The following is a 23961-nucleotide window of genomic DNA, read 5'->3' as shown; positions in this document are numbered from 1 at the left end:
ATCCAAGTTTTTCGACATGATAGAGGAACTTTTTTCTCAAAACGTGATCACCTGTGGCAGTTTTGTGTTGTCTTATCAATGAAATTCTTTATTTTCTGTTTAGAGATGTAATTATGGATGTGAGTGTCCTCTGTCTATTTAATTATCGAGGCTTGTGGCCTTTCTGCCAGGATACCCAGTCAGGAAAGGAGGATCCCCTTTTCTCAACGCCTGAGGCAGTTTCACATCCCTAGGGGATTTGAAATCATTCATGTTGGTTTAGCTGCTGCCATTCCCTAACTTCTAGCCTTCCTGAATGAGCAAAGCAGAGGGATCTCCATCATGCAGCAGCCACCTGACTGCTCCAAAATGCAGGTTTTGCCCCACAACTATCTCACATGCAGCAGAGGAAGGATGCAACTTTCCCAAAAGAGGTTTTCAAAAACCGGCCAAACACTTCTTGTAATTGGAGCTGTGTTATTCCATGTTTTTACCCCCGGAGCACCACTTTTGGTTTGAGTTGTTTCACGGCTCCAGGGACCAGCAGCACAGAGAGAGAACCCCGAGGATGCAGTGGGTTAAGGATAATGATGTATTTTCTGGGAATTAAATCACCGGCTAAGCCCTTGCCCTCAGCCCCATGACAGTTTCTCCAGCCCTCACCACGTTACTGGCCCTCAACTGGAGATACTGGGTTGTGACTCTCTTTTGAGAAGAGCTTTTACTTAAAGGAAATCCAACCTCTGCAGCAGAAAACAGCAGGAACGGGTCCCAGGCTGCCTCCCCACCCTGGCACTCTGGGCTTGCAGAGCGTGAGCAGTGCAGCATGTGCTCATTATTCATATCCCGGCTGCCTCGGGAGGCACAAAAGGGAAAACACACATGGTAAAACATGCTCAGTAATCTACTCTGGGTCTAGATTAAAGGCTACATTGATATGTTTTTATAGATTTAGATGGCACTAAGAACAGCCGGTGACTGGACTCCATGAGCTCACTGACAGCTCAACCAGTCACCAAGGAGCGTCACCATTCCATAACCAACAACTGTTTCAAGGGCAGCTCCTGGGAGGCCAAAATCGCAGAGCAAGAGCCTCTGGAACCCTGTGGGGTCACAGCCTCCCCCGTGTCCCCACACCGAGCCAAAGCCACGCTCCGCATCCATCGGCCCTACCCACAACATTCCCAGGGCAGGCTCTGGCCTCAGCCCTGAACAACTTCATCTGAGGTAAGCACAGAGATAAAACAGCCGGCAGCGAAAACGCCCAGAAAAGCCTCTGCAAGGAGCCCCAGAGAGCCAGAAGCGGCAGGGGACAGCGGGGTGAGGTTCCCGCAGCCCCACCTGCATCCTTATCCCAGCTGGGAGCCTGCGCACGTCCCGTCGCTGTCCTCCCGGCTGGCAGCGCCCCAGGGATGCCCAGGGCCAGCAAGAGGAGAGGCTGGAAGCCCGGGGCCAGCAGGAGGAGAAACTAGAAGGACATGGACAGCGACACTGCGCACCCCCGATGTACAGGAGCAGCGACATCCCGCTCCTGTCTGTGCCCACCAAGGATGCCCGGAGAGCCCGGCCAGGAGCAGGGACGCTCAGCATCTCCTCAGGGCATGCAGAGGGAGACGCAGACTGAGCCCGGGTCTGGGAAGCAGGGGAATTTATGTATCTCGCACCCCCTGGATCCAGAGGCACAGACCCTGGAGCTGACCCGAGCAGCGGCTCCGCCCCAGCCTCGCCCCCCGGGCTGAGCTCCGGACAGACCCGTTTTCCAGGGATAAACCCTCTCCAAGCCTCCCCGGCGCTAACACGGCGCCGATAATTTAGGGACAGTCGCTGTTATAGGTGAGGATGATGCGGCTGGAGCCCGGGCTGCTCCTACGAGTGCTGGAAAGCGCTTTACACCCTCCTCATTCTTGGTGCCTTTCGTCAGTGGCGCTTTAAAGCCAGCCCAGTGGGACCCGGGGGGTTTATCCGGGGAAAGGGCACGATCCCATCCCCAAGGAAGGAGTCCCGAAGGATTGACCCCCGTTACGAGTCCCGCCGTAGGGTGTGCATCCCCAGCAGCGACTCCGCACCTTCAGAGGGGGAGAAACACAAAATGCTGCTGGGAAAAAAAGAAAAAAAAAAAACACCTCGGCTTCGGCCGGAGCTCCTTCTCCTGGCTCCCCGCGTCTTCTCTGCTACGAGGCACCATAGAGAAGACAGTTTACAGGCAGCAGATATGTAAAATATGCCAGCTATTGAAGCCGGGAACGCTCAGCGCCCGCCTTTCCCATCCCAGCTCGCCCTGCAAGCCCGAAGCACGCAGACATTGCTCGGGCCGGGGCCGGAACCATCCCGCTGGCAGCCGTGCCAGCTGCCCCTTGGTGTAACTTTAACAGAGTATCAAAGGTGATGCTGGATTTTTATAAAATCAATATCCTGCCTTCTACTCCGCCTCTGCAACCCCCACCGTTCTCTCTTTCCGAGCTGGCTTTTGCAAGCCAAGAGCCTCTGCAGCAGCAGCAGAATGGACTCGAGGTCATAGCCCTGTGCGATCTGGAGGAGCTGCATGAAGGCGGTAATCCCCAACCATGTTAAAAAAAGAAAATATTCAGCGTTTATGACCTCCTTCAATAGTGGCAAAAGTCTGAACTCGGTTTTTTCCCCACCCAATCACATAACATCAGCTGAAGTTTCAGGGCAGCTTCCTTAAGGGATGGAGCTGCCTTATGGATGCAGAAGATTTCAGTGGGAGGGCATTTTAAGGCCACAAAAAAGGAAGGATTAATTCTGTGCTGTTTCCTTCTTCAGTGATCTTTTTAGTCCCTATTTCGCTGGGTAATTTAATAAACTGTGTCACCTCCTCAGTGTCTACTTTACTAACAGATATGGGCCTTTTCACCACAGAGTAACTCCCTAAATGATATTTATATTAAAAAATCAGCCTTCCCAATCACTCTGGAGATGCTGCCATGGAGCAGCCACTGTGCTGACTTCCTTCTGAGCCTGTCACTGGATTTTTTTGCTGCCCGACACCTTCAAACAGCACCTTGGAGCTGGTTTGTGGCATGAGCAGTGTGAAGATGTCTGTGCTGTGTGTCCTGCACACTCTGCAGCTAATGAAGGTGTGCAAGAAATGCACCACTCCTTTGGATCCCAGAAAACTCCAGGTGATGCTGCTCAGGCTTTTCCATGGAATCCCAGAATGGTTTGGGTTGGAAGGGAGACCTTAACAACGACCATCCAGTTCTGACCCCAGTGCTGCTGGGGAAACTGGGTTGAATTCACTCTCTGCTGGTAATTATAACCCGTCCAACCTTCCAGCACAATGACACTGCACGTGCAGTAAGTCAGAGGAAATTATTCCAATAGCCCAAATTTTTTTTTTCCTTGTGAAATTTCATGAGTTTACAGAGCCCCTCTGCCCTGGAGAGAGCTGGGGGTGCTCACCTGGAGAGAGGAAGGCTCCAGGGAGAGCTCAGAGCTCTGCCAGGGCCTAAAGGGGCTCCAGGAGAGCTGGAGAGGGACTGGGGACAAGGGATGGAGGGACAGCACACAGGGAATGGCTTCCCAGTGCCAGAGGGCAGGGCTGCATGGGATACTGGGCAGGAATTGTTCCCTGGCAGGGTGGGCAGGCCCTGGCACAGGGTGCCCAGAGCAGCTGTGGCTGCCCCTGGATCCCTGGCAGTGCCCAAGGCCAGGCTGGACTTTGGGGCTTGGAGCAGCCTGGGACAGTGGGAGGTGTCCCTGCCCAGGGCAGGAAATGAGCTTTAAGGTTCCTTCTAAGCCAAACCATTCTAGGATTATATAAAATACTCCATAATTATATATATATAATATATATATAATTATGGAGTATTTATATAATAAATATATAATAAAATATATAATATTTTATTTTATTTTATATAATATATTTTATATATTTATTTTATTATTTATTTTATATAATAAAATTATATTTTATTATTTATTTTATATAATAAAATTATATAAAATAAAGTGACATCCCACTTAAAATATTTTTCTTCAAGCAGTAACCTGGAAATATTTCCTTGTATCTTCCTCTTTATTTTGGGCATGTTTTTCTCACTGCTGCTTTGTGACACTGCCCTGGAAATGGTCCCACAGCTTCAACTTATTCCCCTATTATTATAAATTAAAATAATCCTCTGAATGTCGCAAGCAGGATGTCATTTTCCTTAAGGAAAACGAGGAAGCTAAAAATATTCCTTTGGCTACAGGGGTCTCATCACATCCATGCTCTCACCACAACTGCTCCACAGCATCAAGAGGCTGGTGGGGAAAAAAAAAAAAAAAAAGAAGCCCCTCCAGCAACTCCCAGGATAGCAGGGATTTCATACTGGTTTTATCCAGCCCAGTCTCCCAGATTCCACGTGGGCTCTGGCATGTTTTAGATAAATATTATTAACTCTCCCTTTTGCAGGCACTTTCACAACTGGATGCTCCAACCACGGAGACCGAAGAGTTTTCTTTTTAATAAAGAGGGGGAGAAAAATAAACCACACATGTGGGACCTGGTTAGGGCTGCAAAAATCCAGCATCCAAATTTAGCTGCTCTCAACATCTACGCCTGAATTCCTGCTGGGTTTTTTCCCCCCCTCTCTGCTATCCCAGAAGAATTTCCCTCTCTGCATTTGTGGTTTATAAGGCTGTATATCCTCCCTCCCACTCAGCACAGGGTGATTTTTGAAAAATGGTGAATGCGACCAAAAACTCAGAGTTTTCTCGTAACTGCATTAAAAAAAAAAAAAGTCACTTTCTGCCAGACTTATAAACAGATGATTCCATATAAATGCTTCCTTTTTCATCATATCTCATCACTTGATCTTATTACAAATCTAGGCAAAGACTTTTCTGAACTGTCTCTACTTATTTTTTAAATGTGCAATTATTATTACACATTTTATTAGACATTTTATCATTGTACATTTGTATATATACAAATATATTATTATACATTTTTTTAAAACATGTATTAAAAATGTTGGCAGTTGCAAATCAATAATAAAAATGGTTCCACCTTTCTTAGACATATACATATATATATTATTACACATTTTTAAAAAGATATATTCAAAAATGTAGACAGTTGCAAATCATAATAATAAATGGTTCCACCTTTCTTAGATATAGACATATATATTTTACACATTTTAAAAATATATATATTTTAAAATGTAAGCAGTTGTAAATCAGTAATAAAAACAGTTCCACCTTTCATATATATATATATATATATATATATATATATATATATATATATATATATATGTATGTATGTATATATATATATGTATGTATATATATATATATAACTACACATTTTAAATATACATATATTAAAAAATGTTGGCAGTTGTAAATCAATAATAAAAATGGTTCCACCTTTCAGGAAAACTCATCCCCCCAGAGCATTTCCCCTCTGCAGGAGGGAAACAAAGCCCTGCCACCCCTTGTGCCCCTGGTGGCAGAGGTGGCAGGGGGTGACATCCAGCAGCACAGCACAGCTGTGGCAGCCACCTGGCCAGCCCCAAATCCATTCAGCCTCCCGCTGGCTATTCCCAGACAGAAATGCTCCTGGAAAATGCTCAGCATCTCGGCTGTGACCGATCTAAAAAGCTTCCTGCCCCTGGGTGCCAAAATTGGGTGACAACTGATGGTTATCTTGGGAAGGCAATGCCGCTGAAGGGCTGCTCCTCCTCAGCACCTTCCAAATTTACTTTGGGTCAGCTCCAGGAGCAGCCTGACTGTGCCTGGGCGTGTTTGGGGCAGCGGGATTTGGGGCAGAGCCCGTTTTTCCATCCTCGTGCCTGCTGGTGTCCTGCCTTTGGATGCAGAGCTTGGAGATGACAGCAGCAAGGAACTCGTGTCATGAGAGAAGCGGCTCTGGAAAATCAAGAGTGTGGCGAAGCAGTCGGGAAAGTCCCATGGTAAAGGGCCTGTAGTGGTTTGAAAACAAAACGAGTGAGAGGCTCCAAGTCAGAAATACAATTTAATGAAAAGAAAAGGGGAAAAAAGGTAAAATAAAATAAATGCAATAATACAAAAGGACCACTGACAAAGTCAGAATACAACCTGATCAGGGCGATGGAAGCAGTCCAGGCGAGGTGGTCTTCCTGAAGCAGCGATCCCGTAGAAAGGTCTGGTAGCTCCGGTCCTCTGGGAATCCAGTGGGTGAAGGTGGCCTGTACTGTCCCAAATCCCAGCTTATATCCAGGTGAGAATGCTTGGCTCCTCCCCCTGGGCGGAGCATCTCACAGTGGGATGATGGGTCATTCAGAGGCTCCTTGATGGCCCATTAAAGAGAGATAACTGCCGGAGGGAGTGATCTGTGAGTCATGGGCAAGGCATTGATGGGCCATTAGCTGAAGGCACCCCAGAGGGAGGGGTTTGGGAGGAACACTGCTCCAACAATTGGATTCATCAGTTCATGAAGATGGTGATAGAATACATCCCGTACTACAGCCCAGGACAGGGCCCATCCCGGTTTGCTGTAACGGGAACACTGAGCAGGAGTGACTCCGAGTAATCCCCAGCTGGGCCTGGGCCAGGAGCGGCTCTGCGGGATCCGTATGGGAATGTCAGCCCCGAGTGACTGAGGGGCAAGCAGCCACCTCCTCGCACAGCCAGGGGAATGTCCCCGTGAACTGCAGGGACATTTTCCCACGAGTGCCTCTCGCCCTGCGCTGCTCTGACCTCCAAACCCGCGCAGGAGCCGCTCTCCCGGAGTGGCAGCACATGTGGCCGCTCTGCTCCAGCATCTGCCAGCATTCCCAGCAGCCTGGGAGCACTGGGAACGGAGCCCCAGGGCTGTCCTCGAGGGTGGGGATCCCCCGCTGCTCAGGGCTGCTCTTCCAGGGGCCTTTTCACCCCTCAGCCAGGCCATTTTAAGAGCCCGTTCCTGGCTGTGCTGCTGCAGCCCAAATCCTGCACAGCCCAGTCATTAACTCCCTTGTTCTGGGCTGTTATTCCTTTATTTCTTGGCTCACATCCTGCTTTTCTAGGACACCACAGGAACTCCAACTGCTTCACTGGGACAGAGAATATTTGACTTTCCAAGCCTGCCCAGTGCCCTGGGACGTCCCCGTCACGTGCTGGTCTGTGAAGCCTCCTCAACTTTTATATCTCTGTATCAATATTTAGGTGTTGGAGCCAAACTGTTTATTTCATTTTCTTCCAGCAAAGCTTGTATCCTCCAAGAACATCCTGTAGCTTCCCAGCCATTATTTGGATTTCCATTGCATTTTAACAACAATCATGTAATTTCCCAGCAGAGCTGTTAACGTCAGGCTCCGTGAGAAATGAATATACTGAATATCAATGTTCTTTTCCTCTTCTGTTTTGCCTTGTTTTGCAGCTATTTTTACCTCCATTCCCTCAGGGATTCTCTTCTTTCTAAATGCATTTTCAGTTTAAAATCCCAAGCAACATTCAGCATCCATGACTTTTGCTTTTGGAAGCTGCTGAGCGGAGAAACCATTCCAAGATGATCCTCAGCTCCTGCAAACTCTCCCAACAGAGGTGTTCAGGTTTAGTTTCCTTAAAAATAGAGTTTTCATTACTAAACCCTTTTTTCACTAAGGAATGGCACCCTGTTCTGCTCACCACGTGTTCTTGCTGTCTTGGGAGGAGAAGGAATAATGAAAACCCTCCAGATTTGCAAAGACACCATGAAAGTTACAGCTTAAAAGTTCAGTCATTAAATGTGGCAGTTAAACCTGAAGTATTTCAGGTGAAAAATGATTAAATTGTTCTCAGGAAGTACAAATCCATCAGGGCCACACACAGTTGGGGAATTGTTCGGAGTTTTATTTTTAATCTAGGAAATATTTACAGTGAAAAATGAAGAATTCTTGATGCTACTGAACGGTTACTGAAAGCTCTTGCATGTATGGAGTGTGAAATTGCTGCAAGCTTGGTTCAGACAGTTTTGTCTGTCTTTTGGTGGGATTTTATTACTTTTTAGCTGAAGTCAAAGCCATATTTGTGGCCTTTTTTATACCTTCAGTCACAGCTGAGAGCACCAGCTCCATCAGAAATCTCCGACACCAAGGGAGCATCTGCATAACCTAGTGAGCAAAACCAACAAAACCAGCTGCCTTTTGGAAAAACCTAAATCAGTATTTCTCCTCCGCTTGGTTTGTTCTGCACTGGAGCATTTTCTGCACCAGCTGCTCCCATATTGGAGCCTGGGAACAGCCAGGTCAGCACTCTCTGCTCCCAGGAGCCACCTTATCCATCAGCTGAGGGACAATTCCGACCACTTTGGAAAGGGAAAAGAGGGAGAATCGCTCTCCAGAGTTCCTGTCTGACACCCAGGCGAAGGTGTGTTGATGAAGAAAGAGCCAGCTGTATTTTTTAGAGGCTTTGTTTTCCTGCATTCTCAAGCTCATTCCCATAGGCAGAGCTGCTCCCAAAGCATGGTGTCCCTGGAAAAGCTGCTGGCAGCTCACCTGGAGGGATTTTACAGCCAGCATTGCGTGATTGCTCCAGGCTGGGGACAAAACCTTTCCATGCCTCTTTGACAGAAGCCAGGACCTGTGAAAAGCAATTTCCAAGGTGCACAAAGCAGAGTCCAACCTGGCTTCAGGTCTGTGTGAGGCACCTGTGCTATTCTACCTGGACTCTTCCCACTTTAAATATGTGTTTTTATTTTCCTCCAACATGAGAAGTTCTGTCACATCTATCTCAATCACATTCATCCACATTTAATCTTCTCAGTTATTTGAGCAACCTCACAGGTACCAACCATCCTCCTTGGGAACAGAGCATCCCTGCCCAAAGGCCCAAAGCCTGGGCAGCAGGAATTCTCTGCCAAGGCTGGAGAAGCAGCTCTGATTCATCTGTGACCTTCTCACAACAGAAATCCTCTTGCAGGCCACGAATGGGACAAAACCTTGAGTTTGCTCCATGTAACTTGGCTCATCTCCCCTCCAGAGGTCCCTTTGGATGCTCTCAGTTCTCAGTTTTCATGGACACCAACATCAGGAGAGGCCCGCCCAGCTCAGGGAGCCCCATTCCACTCCAAAATCCCAGAGACATCCTGGTGGCTCTCTAGTCCAGCTGAATGGATTCCCATTTAAACCTCACTGCTTGATAAAATGCCAAAAAAAAAAAAATCTCAGCTCCCAGGGAGGATATTTATTTACAATTCAGAATTTATACATGCATTGCACAGCACCTGAAGGGTTGTTTGCTTTTTTTTTTTTTTTTTTCTCTCAAACATACAAATCAGCAATTAAAATATTTGGAATGTGCCATTTCTAGCCAAGGCCCAGGGCTGTGTGTTGTCTCACAGTTGTAATTTCTCTCTGGGTGCTGGAGAGGCTTCAGCAATTTCCATCTGCACGAAGCTTTGGGAGAAGTTTGGCTGCTTTCAGAGCAGGGGAAATAAAAGCAGAATGTGACATAAGTGTTGCTAGCAAGGTTTGCCAGGAAAGATGGACAAAGTAGAAGCTGGGCTGGAGCTGCCTGAGAAGCCACTTTTCCCAGTGGGAAAATGACACCTTGCCAGAGCTGGAACTCTCTTGAAGAAATGACAGAATATCAACTGGGCGAGTCCAGTCCAGGATGGTGGCACTGCTCCTAGCAAAGACGGGTGGCATTTTTATGGAGTTTAGTTTGTCCAGCAAGACCATCCCGAGCCACCCCATCCGCAGCAGGAATCTGATGTGATGGGAAGAGCAAGGATCACTCTGAAAGGAGAAGGTGCCTCCAACACCACCCTCACAGAGCTTATCTGAAAGACTGGGAAGGAATTCCTCCTGGCACAGGGTGCCCAGAGCAGCTGTGGCTGCCCCTGGATCCCTGGCAGTGCCCAAGGCCAGGCTGGACTTTGGGGCTTGGAGCAGCCTGGGACAGTGGGAGGTGTCCCTGCCCATGGCAGGGGTGGCATTGGATGGGCTTTAAGCTCCCTCCCCACCCAAACCCATCTGAGATTCTGCTCTGGAGTGGTGGTGTGAGTTTTTATTTAAAGAAACACTCTTTTCACCAGACATGGAGACAGTTGAAGGTTCAAGTCCGGCCACAGCTCAAAAGGGCTTGTTTAAAAACATTCGCCCAAAATTAGTGTATTCGCCATCCCTGACTGCAGGGCAGCTCAGGGGATGGTGCTGGCAGAACTCCTGGAGCAGCAAACTGCAACACCCCAAAAACTACCAGGGTTCCAGAGTAATTTAAAAAAATAATAAAATAAAATAAACACTTGAAAGGACAAAAGATACCCCTTACACCTATGCTGAAGTGACACAGCTCTGCCTAAACTACCATTTTTACTATTTTTTCATCCTTTTCTATTAAATATTGACTCTGTTTGTGGTTAGGAGTCGCACATCCCAAACCAAACACCGCTGCCCTGCATCACAGACCCTTTTTTGTTCACATTTGGCCTCATGGGGGGGAGATAGAGCTCCACCACCCACCTGAATTTAGGACAGCTTGGCAGCCCCCCTGAACTCCAACAGCGGGATTTTGCTGGCTGGATCCAAACCCAAACCCTCAAGGAAGTTCACTTTTAGCCCAGGCAGAGGGGCCAAGCCTCATGATTCGAGCTTGAACTACTCTTTGTAGCCTCATGAAGGAGGGATGAGCCTCTGAGCCGGGGTCCATCGAGGTCCCCCTACCCCAAAACCCAGCTCTGCACCCTGCCAGGACAACCCCGACCCTTCCAGCTCGGGGCCACGCCTGGGCAAACCCAAACCCAGCAAACAGACCACCCACCAACCCACTGGGGAAAGGACACCGGAAAAAGAGCAAGGCTTAGGGAAATATTTTAAGAAATCCAGCCCCTGGCCAGCACTATTTTGGGTTGTGAGCACTTCGAGGCTGCTGGAGCAGAGGTGTGGAAGTCTCCGCCGTGAGCTGTCTGTATTTAGGGGGGCAGTGGGGCACTTCACACCCACTTTGGCACCTCTGCAGTTTGTGTAGGTGAGTACCTGTGTTCTGTGTACCCTCTGTGCAGTACCTGTGTACTGGACCCATGAGCTGGAGGAGCTGGCCACCCATTCCCTGCTCAGCACTTTCCCAGGAATGCTCAGCACCCACTGGTTGTCTCTCAAGGGTCTTCGGGTCTCAGGAGCCTTTTTAAATTCCTTTTACAGTTTCCCATAGCCACCGTCTCACACTTCATCCCTAAGGTGGTTTGGGACAGGCCACACATTCCTGATCTTCTCCACAGCACCTCTGCCTGAGCAAGACCAAAGTTAACCCTGACTTGCTTTTCCTGCCCCAGGGAAAGTCAGGGACAGGGACATCTGACGAAGGCATGGAGTGGCAGGACAAGAAATGGCTTTAAAGTGACAGACGGCAGGTTTATAGCAGATATTGGGCAGGAATTGCTCCCTGGCAGGGTGGGCAGGCCCTGGCACAGGGTGCCCAGAGCAGCTGTGGCTGCCCCTGGATCCCTGGCAGTGCCCAAGGCCAGGCTGGACTTTGGGGCTTGGAGCAGCCTGGGACAGTGGGAGGTGTCCCTGCCCATGGCAGGGGTGGCACTGGATGGACTTTAGGGTCCTTTCCAATCCAAACTCACCTAGGATCCAATTTCTCAATGAATTCATAAACCAGGGACTAACAAAGCCCACTCAGGATATCAAAGCCTATCCCAGCCATTATTTCTTCCCTGAATTCCCTATAAGGGTTCTGTACCAGCTCTATAAACTTCTGCCCTCAATTCCTTAATGACAGCAGGATGTCCCAAGTGCTTTTCTGTCATCCCACAGGATGGTACAACACACCTGAATTCAATGTGCTGCAGAACCATTTTTCAGAAGAAAGTTATTGCACATTAGAAAGGTACAGTGAGTCATGAGAACACGGGCACCCTTAAAAAGTGGAGTGGGAAATATTCCACAAATGCCTGCATCCACCAGGCTGGCACAGGAGGTACGAAATGTGCTTTGATGAAAAACACAAATGGAAAAAAGCAAAAGCTATGTGGAAGGAAACAAGTCACAAACAATTTGCTCTTGTCTCCCCATGTGGCCAAAGCCCAGAAGAGGTAAAAGACTCAGCTTAGTGGTTAGGCCTGGCTTACAAGTCCCAGCCTGTTGCTTGCAAAAAATCTCATTTTCCTCCCTGGCTTCCCAGCAGAGGAAAAAAAATTTCAAGGCCCAACAACATCTTTTTAAGTTTGTTAAAAGTGCATTACTTTTAACATAAAAGTAATACACTTTTATAAAAATAAGCGCATTAAAGAAGGCCTCATTCCTGTCTATCACTCTTGCCCAGTTCTTCATGCAAATTGTTCCCATTTCCTTATCAGTGCCCTTATATCCCCAGATCAATACCACTTTTCCTACCTCCCCCCTTTGCCTCCACCAATAAACTGGACCAGTGGCCTTGACCCCGTTTTCCTTACACCTGCACCCAGCCACTGGGGCATTTCCTTCTCCCCAGCAGCTCTCCCTTCCCAGGTAGGATATATTAACTATATCTATTAGGATATATTGGGATTTGTGCTGTAGGCAGCCAGGCAGGCTGGGGCACACTGAGTTCACTCCACCTTTGTGCAGGGTGTCCTTCCAAAACAAACAAAGACCTGTGCAAATCCTTGTCTTTCCCATCCCACTTATTTGTCCTGAAACAGAAAGAAAAAGGAAAAAAAGCCCGAGGCTTTTCCCCTGCGCGCTCACAAGCCACAAAAAGGTGCTGCAAAATAACCACATCTGGTCTTCAAGTGTAATTATTTGCCTTGGGAGCTTTGGTTTCAGCTAGGAGAGAGCTTTAAGTCTATTATTTTAAGGAGTCCTAACAGCATTAGAGGACTTACTGTCAGTGATTTGTACAGTAAATCCAATTACAGCTTTTCACTTCTGTTCAGTGTAAAACCATTACTATCAGAACTTTCGGGTTTTTTGAATGCATTTGAAATAAGAGCTGGAAGTGCCCAAGGCCAGGCTGGACAGGGCTTGGAGCAGCCTAGGAGAGTGGAAGGTGTCCCTGCCTGTGGAAGAAGATGAGCTTCAGGGACCTTTCCAACCCAAACCAGTCTGGGGTTCTGTAACATTTTGCAGAAAGGGTTTCCTTTTTTAAGGCGCACTACATAAATCTTAACACCTGTGACTTCAAGGTTTGCCTTTGTACTTAATGGGAGAACTCTGATAAATTTACAGCTTGTTTCTAAAGTTCCTGGTAGTTTTAGGCCCATGATGCCCCTGTTTTACCCTGAGACCAGGTGGAAGTCACAGTCTCAGCATGGAGAAGCTGCAGGGGCAGAAGTGGGGAGGCAGGCTGGGAAATTGTCCGCAGAACCAAAAATATTGGAACGTAACTTCCAATTAAGCTTCCTGAGCATTTGGGTCTGACGATGCCTTTTGAAGAATGTTTTGCCAGAGGGGAGGACGTGCCAGCAGGGACAGGATTCAAACACTTCTCGTGTCAAACATGTTTGCAGGAGCGCTGCTGCCACCAGCTCCAGTTTGAAACCACTTACTTTGCATTTATTTTTGGACACGGATTTTAGGAGCCAGTACTGAGCAGAGAAATGGGGAATGAGGGCATTTCCTGAGCTTGCTGGCTCCCACTTTCCTGTGTGCAGGTTCAGGAGCCTGTTCCCGTGCTGTGATTATTCAGGCTGGCAGTGCACTGTGGAACAAGGCTGGAACAGCACAGCCATTATTTATACTGTTGTTATCCAGAGGCATGGGAGAAACACCCGAGACTGAAGGAGTTGTAACCACAGCTTTAGAGAAGTCATTTGGCTCACAGCAAAACATTTATGGGGCGGCAGAGTGTCAATATTTGATCCATATCCCAACATCAGCCTTACACAAACACAGGGCATATCAAACTATCCTAAATCAAAGGAATACTTATGACCACAGATTTATCTTGAAGCCGCAGGCACACAAGACTTTTATAATTAAATCTGTTTTCTTTGGCAGCAGCACGATCCAGCACCCTTTAGGTGCAATTGTTGCTTCTCCATGGCACAAACAAACCCAAAATGTCTCAGCCACAACAAGGAGAAACTGGCAACTCGAGGGTCTGGAGAGTCCCAAGCTTGAGGGAAAGAGGTGCAGAAACCTCATTTCTGCCCATTTTTTAACATAATATTTTTTTTCCCCCACCTAATCTCAGTTTTGGAATTAGGACCAAGTGGTTTTCATATCTCTAAATACAAATACACGCAGGCTGTTTGCTCCACTATAAATTCCTTTTCAGCCTAGCAGCAGCTCTCTAGCAGTGTGTGAGTCAGGCTGCTGAGGCACAGGATTGTTTTTTTGGAAAGCATTAAGACTTCAATTGAATTGTTCCTAATTACAGAGCGCAGTGGCACTGCAGCATGCAGATTTATTTGGGGAGAAAGGGAGAACTGTGATGTTTAGAGAGCTATAATGAGCTGCAGTGGTGCTTAACAATCTCTCTTTGTACACACACAGAACCCTCCCCAATAACTGATACACATCCCTCTAAAGCTGTAGCTGACTTGGGAAAATTCAGAGGGTTTTGGCAGCATTCCATTTCTTCCCCAACTTCCAGCAGTCTCTGCAGTGGGAATGTCACCAACCAGAGCATCCACACGCCTGGATCACAGCAGGGTCTGTCTGACCAGGGTGTCTCCACCAAGCACTCAGGAGATGCTCTCAACATCACCCATTTCTTGTCTTTCCAAGGCTGGGCTCTGATCCTACCCCTCCTGACGCCAAGGATATTTTTATTTGCTTTATTGCTCTGTTAAAGGACAGCTGCTGATCCCCAGCAGGGTTTTGGCACAGCCAGAGATTTGCCATAAACCCCTTGCTGGACATCCTGGAAAACTTGGTGCAGCACTTCCAGGGAAAGCTGGAGGATCAGGCCCCCCTTAGGGGGTTTGTGGCGGTAAATAAATAACACAAAGGGGTGACATCCACTCAAGTGTTGCTTTTCCTGAGCTGGAAGTGCTTTTCCCTAATCCCACCTGGCAGGCTGAGGCAAACCCTGGGGGAGGCAGCCCACTGCTGCTGTGATTGTGGAGAAGGAAACAATTATGTGCTGCTGCTCTTGGGGGTGCTCCACTCTGCCTCTCAAGAGGCTTTCAAGGGTACATGAGCACAAATCACCTCTCTTGATCACTTCTTGTCTTCTGAGCCAAATCTGTGGCAGAGAGAGGAAGACAAGGGAAGGAAAGCATCACAGCTGCCTTTCCTGCACAACCTCAAAAGATGATGCTGAAATTCCAACCCCTCTGCCATCAGAATGGCTTCCATGTCCATATGTGTTGCTTCCCTCACACCTGTGGCGTTTTTATCCCAAAATGAGGCTTTCCATCCCAAACTGCCTTATGTCCATGCCATGGCCACCTTCATTTCATCCCCTCTTGCTGACAGATCACCAGAGGTCCGTTAACTGCGCTCAGATAACACCTCACATTCCCCCCACTGCTCTTTTTGGTGCTGAGCCCATGAAGGTGTGTGGCACTTGATTTTACAGAGCTGGTTTTCTCCTCCCACTGTCACAATTCCAGGGCAGAGGCATTTAATTGGTCACTGAACGACTTCAGCTCATTTTCCTGTGCAGTCTGAAGTGCTCAGTGGCACACTGGGGCCTTCAGTCTGAAACACAGTGTCCCACTAAGCAAATCCCACCAGTCCCTTAGGACAGGACAGGAGGACATGCTAAAGAGAGGAAAAATCCGTTTGACAAGGGAAAAAAATCCATTGTCACATCTGCCACTCCCAGGCTCTGCCCTGATCCCTGACGAGGAGAAGCAGCAGATCCCAAAGTGTGCTCAGGGAGAGGTGCTCAGAACTGCTTGAGAAGGGCTGGTTTGGGGGTTTTATCTCCTTTGAATGTGCTCCAAAATGTGCATTTAAACCCTTAAATTCTGCAGAAAGGTGGCTAGAAGATGGCAGATGTTCCCTTGGGAGCAATCCCATGTTTGGGTCGGGAATAGGAGCAGCACCCTCGTGAGACAGCGGATGCAGGGAGGAAGGAGAGATGCTGCTCTCCATGAGGGATCCAGGCCCTGTCATCTCCTCCTCCAGGGAGACCTCATGCTTTTAAAGCTGAGCAAACACAGGGATGGCACTTTTCCAAACCTGAAGCGTCAGCAACACCTAATTACAAATGCTTCATTTAACAGGGCTGCAAATGAAGCCTGGGACTGTGTCTGTGTGGTGGGGGTCAGCTCTGGGATGGCAAACCATGACCCAGTCTGGTCGTGCTCCAGCTCTGAAATCAGAGACAGCCACAGCAGGATGCAGTTCCAGGGATGGATCCCACCCTAAACTTGCACATCATATGAGAAAAATGGTTTAGTGGCAAGCACGGTGGTGGTGCTGGTTTGGCTTGATGATCCTAAAGATCTTTTCCGAACTTAACAATTCTATAATTCCATTAAATCCCTCTGCTGAAGTCCTGTGGTAGCCCATTTCATTCCTGTGAGGGTCCAGAAGGATTTTGTAAAGAACCAAACATTCAATTCAGCCGTTTCATCACCAGATGTGGCACAAGGACTCAGGATGCTCAGAGGCTGCCCCACCTGGAAGCCAGCCCCTGCAGAGACTCGTGGCTGCTGGATTTATTCACAGCCTTTCCTGGGTGCAACAAAGCCTCCCCAAACCCGCACTGCCTTTCCTCACTGTGAGCCTTTGCTTGGATAACGTCTTTGTAGCAATTTCTGCAAACCCGCAGCTTCACTTAGGCCACCGAGAGGAATTTCTCCACCAAAAAGGATTTCTCACTCCTCCAGCAAACCCAAACCTCCTGTAAAGCCCAAGGGTGTCACAAGGCTGTGTCCCTCCTCCCCAGCATCTCTGCTGGGGACTCATCAGCGCGGAGCAAACCGGTGCCAGAATGACCCCAACCCTTAAACTGGGCTCTGCCTTTGGTGCCCTGCATTTATTTAGGGAAAGCTGGGCCTGGTGGGTGCTGTCTGAGGCAGCTATCTGGTCAAAGGCCTGGAGGGAGCTGGCAGATAGGGCGGGTTAACGTTTAACCCACGGGACTGTAAAGCAGCCCCGGGGCTGCTGAACCTTTGGAGTTTGATATGATGATTAGGGAATAACCGCAGTGACACGTCGCAAACTCCCCACAAGCACAGAGACCTCTTTGCCGGGGGGCCAGCTCCAAAACTGCTCAGGTAGGAGGCTGCTCAGAGTTTTGGGGGGCTGGGAGTGGGTGTGCAAGTCGGGGCTGGACTGTGGGCTTGGGAAGGAGCAGCTCCATCGGGAGCCTCCCACCCCAAAAGTGCCCCGGCATCAGAGTCCCAGCCCGGAGCTGCCCCACTCCGGCAGGGCTGGGACCCCCACACAGCCCCACACCACTGGGCTTGGCTTTGGGATCAGCAGGGTGGCCACAGAAGGGCTCCCGAGGGGCCTCGGTGCGGTTCTTTTACCTGGCAAAGCCATGGGAAGAGGGGATTTTCTGCTTGTCCTCCTTCCCTGAAAAACGAGGCCAGGCAGAGAGGAGGGATTTTCCCTGCCATGACTCGCTCTGGATTTGTTAAAGCACAACTTTCTGGGGCTTAATCATTAGAGATCTCCCCAGCCAACTTGGTGTCCCTCCTTCTCTTTGCCAGAGATCAGTCTCCCTAGCCAAGGCAGTCGCTGCTCCTACAACCCCCTCAGTTTTCCCTAATCCCTTCCAACCAGCAGGGATAGTTTCTGCCCAGCACAGAATGCTCCTCCCAAGCTCTTTCCCTCAGCTGGAACAGGAGTTTTGGGTGGGAGCAGGCAGGGAAGGAAGGATGGTTTCAAGGTGTCCATGGGGATGCAAATTAAACACTAGGGAAGGAGGCTGGGCTCAGCATCGCAGAGTGGCTTTTGGGCGGCATTTTGTGTGCATTTTGGGGGATGTTTTGTGTGCATCTGGTGACAGAGCTGCAAAAGCTGTGCCCGAGAGAAGAAGGATTCCAAAGGGAGAAGCTGATTCCCAAGAAAAAGGGGCCAAGCGAGAAATTTGCCGGATTAGGCATCGAATGTTTTCTTCCAGGCTCATGAGCTGCAGCGCCTTCATGCAGCTCCGAGTTTGCCCTGTTCCCCTGCAAATGTCTGTGAGTTCCCACTTGGTGTGGAGCCACCAGAGCTGGAAAATAACCTCCCACCCTGGGGAGCCAAGGGATGAAAGGCTCGTGCTGCGTTGCTCAATCGGACTCCGTCCCTCAGGAGCTGGGGCAGCTCACCAGGCTTCCAGTTTTGGGGAAGAAAAACGGAGCATGCTTGGTGTTTATGGATGTACAGAAAGGAATATATATTGCTTGGAGCCTGGAGAGAGGGGGAGAAAAATCCCCAAAGCATTGATAACCTAGAAGAAAATAGTTTCTCTAGTGACCTATTTGGGTTGTTGGGGGAAAGAGTGGATATCATTTTCCAGTCTTTCCAAAGGTTGGTGTTCTTCAGGAGGAGCAGCTGCACTGAGGGGATACCAAAAAGAAAAAAAAATAAAAAGGCCATAATTAGATGTGTCCAAGTGGGTCAGCACAGTATTGATCCTGTGTGTTAAACATGGGTTTGTTTATCTCCTTCATGGAACTGGGAAGCAGCTTTCCCCAAAAGGCTGCACACAGGGGCAGGCTCTGCCCTCAAATATGCCCTCAGCAAAAGTCCCAGCATGGGAGACATCTCTTGGCTGAGGAAAAAGATTCCTCCTTTTCCAAATAACCCAAAAGTGAAGCCAAATTTTCCACAGTCTTTGGGAGGTAAAAGCTTCTGGATTCATCTTGCTCCTGGATGGACGGGGCAAAGCCAGAGGATGTGCTGTAGTAGGTGTGAGGAAGCCTTGTGTAGAAGCAGTCATGGAGAGGTGGTATCATAGTAGGTTTGTTTCTTGTTGATGTGAGCTCACAAGGTATAAAAGGACCTTTTCTTGCCTTGGCACTTCAGCAGAAACCAAAAATAAATGTAAGTGGAGGGAGGAAAACCAGATCCAGTGACAGTTTGATATAAGGTAAAAGCAGAACCTTCCTGTTCTTGACCCTGTGACCATGAGAGGTTGGTGCTATTGTCGAAATGTCATCGCAAATGAGGATGAAATAGGAAACGTTGATAGTTTGAACTTCCAAAGGTGTTAATTTCAATTTAAACCTCTGAACAAAATGCAACTTCCCCCTCTCCTTTTTTTTTTTTTGTGGTTTTTTTTGTTTTTGTTTTTGTTTTTGTTTCCTTTTTCACGTGGTGGCCCTTCTTAATGATAATCCATTTTAAGGGCAAATCTCTGAAACTGGTTGAATTCCAGAACCACTATTTCTATTAAGAGTGGCTGGGTTGGTTCTTTTTTAAAGCAGTGCTGAAAGCACTGCCTGAATTTGCTGCAGTCATTCACAGTTTCCATCAGCTGCCACAGAAGGGGGGTTTTCCCCCTGTGAAGGTGGATTTGATAATTGATTCCTGGCTCAGGGAACAAAGAAGGAGAGAAAGTAAGGAGAAAGGAAACACCGTGTTTCCTCTGGGTGACAGGAATTCTCCTCCCTTAAAGTAAAAATAATATCCCAGCACACTGGCACTACTGCAAGGACTGGGGCTGGTGCCTGCAGTAAGGAGAAAGGGCCAGAATTCCACGAGTTTCAGGAACAAAACATCCCCCCTGTGATTTGTATCCTGGAAATCAACTGGGATGCACTGATGGACACATGGATGTGGCACCTGGGGATGTGGTTTGGTGGTGGGTTAATGGCTGGACTCGATGGCCTGAGAGGACTTTTCCAGCTCAAGTGATTCTGTGATCCCATGAGATGCACCCTGTCCAAAAAAGTCTTTAGATGCCCTTGGCTCGAGGGAGGCAGGAAGGAAGGAGGGAGGGAAGAAATGCTTGGAAAACTGAAGGGTGGAAAACCTGTTTTCCTGGGCTTGGGGTTAGTTGTGTTGGGATTTATACGTCAAAGCAAAGAGGGGTTTGTTGTTCCCATCCCAGAGAAGCCCCACTGATGGGGGAAGGCTTTTTAGCTTATAAATGACCTGTGGATGACGCTGGGGCTGGTAATTAATAGGTGTGAACTGACTGCTCGGAGTGGGGCTACCAAACCGTGCCGGGGTGGTTCGTGGGGCTGTGTGTGCAGCCCCGAGGGTGCAGTCCAGTCTGAGCCTCCTTTGGAATGGGGGCTTGCAGATTCCTCTGGAACTGGGACTGGGGGCTTGCAGGGGCTGGTGCTACCCTGGGGCGGGGGTCTCCAGCTGGACCCCACTTCCAGCAGAACCAGCTGCACAGCTCCAGATGAGCCAGGGCATCCCTGAGGATGGGCATCCTGCACCTCTTCCGTGGGGCAGGGTTGTTTCCAGGGGTCAGGCTGGGTTTTCTCCAAAGGCAGGAATGTGTGGGAGAACCAGGCACAGATTTAAGCCAGATCTTTATTACCAGATCCCGGGTTTTGCAGCGGGCTGTGATTAATACTTCACTGCAACCTTGGATGCTCTTGCTTCCCAACTCCGAGTGGATTGCTTCAGCATACCCTGGAGTGCACCAGTGTCTAGACATGCTGGTCCACAGCCTGAAATCTTTGCAGGGTGCCTTACCAGGAGAGCCCAGAGGAGCTCGGCTGTCTTATCTAATAAGGCAGAAGGCAGAGAGGGATATTGCTGCCTCTGGAAAGGCATCAGCCAGGGAGATGCTCTGTTCCCATCCATCCGCCAGCCCTGAGGCTTGTGCTCACTGCTCAGCGTGGAATCATCCCCGGGAGGGAGAGAGACCTTCCTGGAAATCCCTCCTCCCTGCAGGAGAGGATGTGTGGCCTTAAAGGATCCTCGTGCCAGTGCATCCAAAGCCAGGATGCTGCAGGCATCCTGCCCGGCAGCAGCCCAGCTCTAAGAGCTGAGAGAGACCTACCCACCCACCGAGAGATGCAATCTGATCCCTCAGTTCCCTGATGAAACCAGGATGCTCCAAAAGCAGAATATAAAGGGCCAGATCTGCAGTGCGACAGAGCTTTCCCCTGTAGGATGGATCTATGGGGTGTCTCTGCCCAGGCAGGGGAAGGTGCTAAACCAATCTGGATTTTAACCAGGTTGTTCGTCGTTTTGGGTTTTTTTGAACGCTCACTTTCTCTCTCCGAAGCAGCCTGGGAAAGGCTCCAAGTGGTTTTTGTACAGCAGTGTGCTCATCCTGCCCCGTGCCTGCTGAAGGCACAGACACCACAAACATCCACAGGGTTCTGTCACTGCCCTCAGAAGGGCAAAACAAACCAGGAGCTGGGCTCCAGCTGCTGCAGAAAACACTCATTTGGGAATCAGAGACAGGAGAGTGCTGTTGCATTGGATAATCCATGTCCCAGCATGTTGGTAGTAATTAAAACACTGAAAAACCTGGGAGCGTGGGGAAATAAAATCAAATAAAGTCAGAGGAGCCTCATCAAACTCTGCATTAAATAGCTCCAAAATCTGGCATTACAGAGGTGCCTCTGTCTGAGTCACAGCCTCTGGACCTTGGTGTGGTAGAGCCCAAGTGACACGAGAATGAAACCCTCCAAACATCCGGGCTCGTGCCCCATTTTTAGTGCTGGGAATAATCCATTTTAAATTGAAAACGGCTGTTTAAGACCTCCAGGGCACACAGGAGCACAGGGCAGGTAATGGCCAAAGACCAAGTGGGCTGCCCCAAGCCTTGGCTCCTCCCTCAGTGAGCCCCAGAAACAGCTGATAAAAAGGGGTTGGTCTTAAAAGCTGGGGACTGGAAAAGGTTTTTCTGTTATTTCTGCAGAATCATGACACGCTTAGAAAATCATCTGTGACCACATAGATTGCACTTCTTTACCTGCATTTCTTTACCTGCAGTCCTCACCCTGTGTGCACCAGGGGACTGCTGTGCAGGGGGATTGTTTAAGGGCTCCTCCCAAAAATCTGGCAGTAGCTCAGGGTGCAGGCACAGCAATCCACCTTCCTTCCACCTTCCCACTGCTCTGGGTTTCCCTTCTGCCCAGCATCTCCACCACCATCCCACCCCAGGGTGCCTCATCCCCCTCACCCCCAGTCCACCCCTCCCAGCCCCTTTTGGCCCTGTTTGCTCTCCAGGCAAGTCTGGAAGGCAGCCCCTTTCCTTGCCTCCACCTTTCTACCATAAAATGCAATTTTAGGCAATAACAACCACGTTGGATGACACAATTTAACATTTTCCTGCGTGGAGTCGTTGGTCCCACTGGCCCCCAGCTCTGGCTTCAAGGACCTGAGGGGGGAACTACACCTACAGACCCTGTTTTTATGCCCAGAGCACATAAATGGATTTTGGACAAGCTCAAAGCTCAGCAGTCAGGAAAAAACAAGGGATCACCAGTAATGAATCCATGCTGTAAATATCCTTTTCCCAGGATGTAGCCCAGTTTTATGGTGTTTTGAGCCCAAACCCAGCAAAAACATCTTGAATCAGCCATGACCTAAAACTGCAGCTCTGAATCAGCATGTCTGAACCCAAGGTTGTTCCAGCCCCGAGCTGAGCTGAGATCTGAAGTTCTCCCGTGTTCTTTATTTTCTAAAATAAAAACAGGCCAAATATGGAGCTAGGTCCTGTTTCTCACAGGGTGCTGGACATGGCTGGTACAAGGTTGCCTTCTCTGTGTCAGCATCACACAAGACCTGAAGGACTCGTTGTTGTGTACTCAGTGCAGGATTGGGCACTTACATATTTTTTTCCTCCTCAGACACCACCAAGAGGCTACAAATTCCCTCTGTATCTCCCCAGGATCTGACTGTGGGTTTAACTGCTATTTATTTCCATTCAGCAGGGGGATATTTCTGCTTTTTCCATGGTCTCTGCTGTTCTCTTTTGGTTTTATCTCCAAAATAACTGATTTAGGAAGAGCGACCCTGTAAGCTTTCTCAGGAGGGTGGACTTTCTCCTCCCAGCCGTATTAATTGATTTAATTTATCTTAAATTTGATTGCAGTGAGCACCCCTAATTAACCTGATTTTTTGCTGATAATCACTCCCAATGGAATCAAATCACAAATCCGGGGATGGATTGACCGGCACACAGAAAGAAGCCGCCCTCCGTGCCTTAATTCAGCGAACAGGATATAATTTGATCCAGGTAGGAATTCACGGTCCCACCCTTTTGTGTAGTGCCCAGCTTCATCCTGAAGCTTCACTGGGGGCGTGAGCAGCGAATCCATGCTCCTGAATCACTCCTTGCTCGTTCCTTTCCGCTCTGTTTCTCTCTCACATCTGTGCTGGCCATCGCTACGTTGTCTTTCACAAAGCAGGATCTTATTCCTCAAGGAATTCCTTGCTTGATGGGAAATCACAGTAAAGGTGGGGGAAGGACAGCCCTGAGCACTGCTATAATGTTGGGAAAGGGGTGGGGAGTGGTGTCTCAAAAGCAAAGAAAACCCACAGAGCAAAGTTTCAGAAGAGGGATGAGGTGGGAAGTCCAGCATGTGGACTTTTGTGCAGGTCCTTGCACAGGTCCATGGGAGGCAGGTGCCTCACCTCCTCCAGGGTTTGCTCCCAGTTTAGACTCCAAGGTGTCCAAGATCCAAACCTCTCGTGGTTAGGGCAGGTGGAGCCTGGGCATGACCCTCAAACCCACCTGAGGAAGCCTTTCTTGACTACCACAACCCAAGCGAGCTCAGCCTCGGAAAGCTCTGGGCACTGCCATGACCACCCTTGCATCCTGGAAGAAGGAACTGCAGCAAACACTGGATTTTAGGCAGGTGGAGGCCGTGAACTTTGCTTTGTTTTGCATGGCACTAGAGGGCACAACAGCCCCAAGCACAACCGGAGATTCCTGGGGAAAAAGCACATTCCAGGAGCAGGCCAGCAACTGTGTTTGGTGCCCTGCAGGAGCCTTTCTGCTGTACCTGACCCATAAAGGACTTTGATATGTCTTTAGATTTACTGTGGCTTTCTTGGAATCATAGGGTTTGGGAGGTTCCTTAAATTCCATCTTGTTCCAGCCCCATGCCATGGGTAGGGACACCTTCCACTGGCCCAGGTTAATCTGAGCCCTTTCCAACCTGGCCTTGGAATTATCCTGGTGTTCAGCTTTTCCTGCTGTGACATCTGGCAAAGCTGACTCCTAAAGCACAGATTTCAGCCCCCAATCCACCACACACTTCAGCATCTTGCTCTTCTCTCTCCTTTCCTT

The 23961-nt window shown here is 48.9% G+C and overlaps 1 protein-coding gene across 3 annotated transcripts in view; it reads left to right on the top strand.

Annotated features, from left to right (window-relative positions):
• A1CF (APOBEC1 complementation factor) overlaps positions 1-23961 on the top strand; it is a 503111-nt gene that overhangs the window by 458725 nt on the left and 20425 nt on the right. For 2 of the 3 annotated variants that reach the window (XM_066324330.1, XM_066324332.1), the window contains exons 1-2: positions 16944-17035; positions 22762-22905. In XM_066324330.1, coding sequence (XP_066180427.1) covers positions 22807-22905 — 99 coding nt within the window. In that variant the 5' untranslated portion in view covers positions 16944-17035; positions 22762-22806. Of the gene's footprint in view, positions 1-16943; positions 17036-22761; positions 22906-23961 lie in introns of those variants that run through there. The other variant, XM_066324331.1, reaches the window with a different exon arrangement.

The sequence above is a fragment of the Sylvia atricapilla genome, chromosome 8, assembly GCF_009819655.1.
Source record: "Sylvia atricapilla isolate bSylAtr1 chromosome 8, bSylAtr1.pri, whole genome shotgun sequence".
NCBI classification, from domain to species: Eukaryota; Metazoa; Chordata; class Aves; order Passeriformes; family Sylviidae; genus Sylvia; species Sylvia atricapilla.
This window is presented reverse-complemented; position numbering and strand designations above follow the sequence as displayed.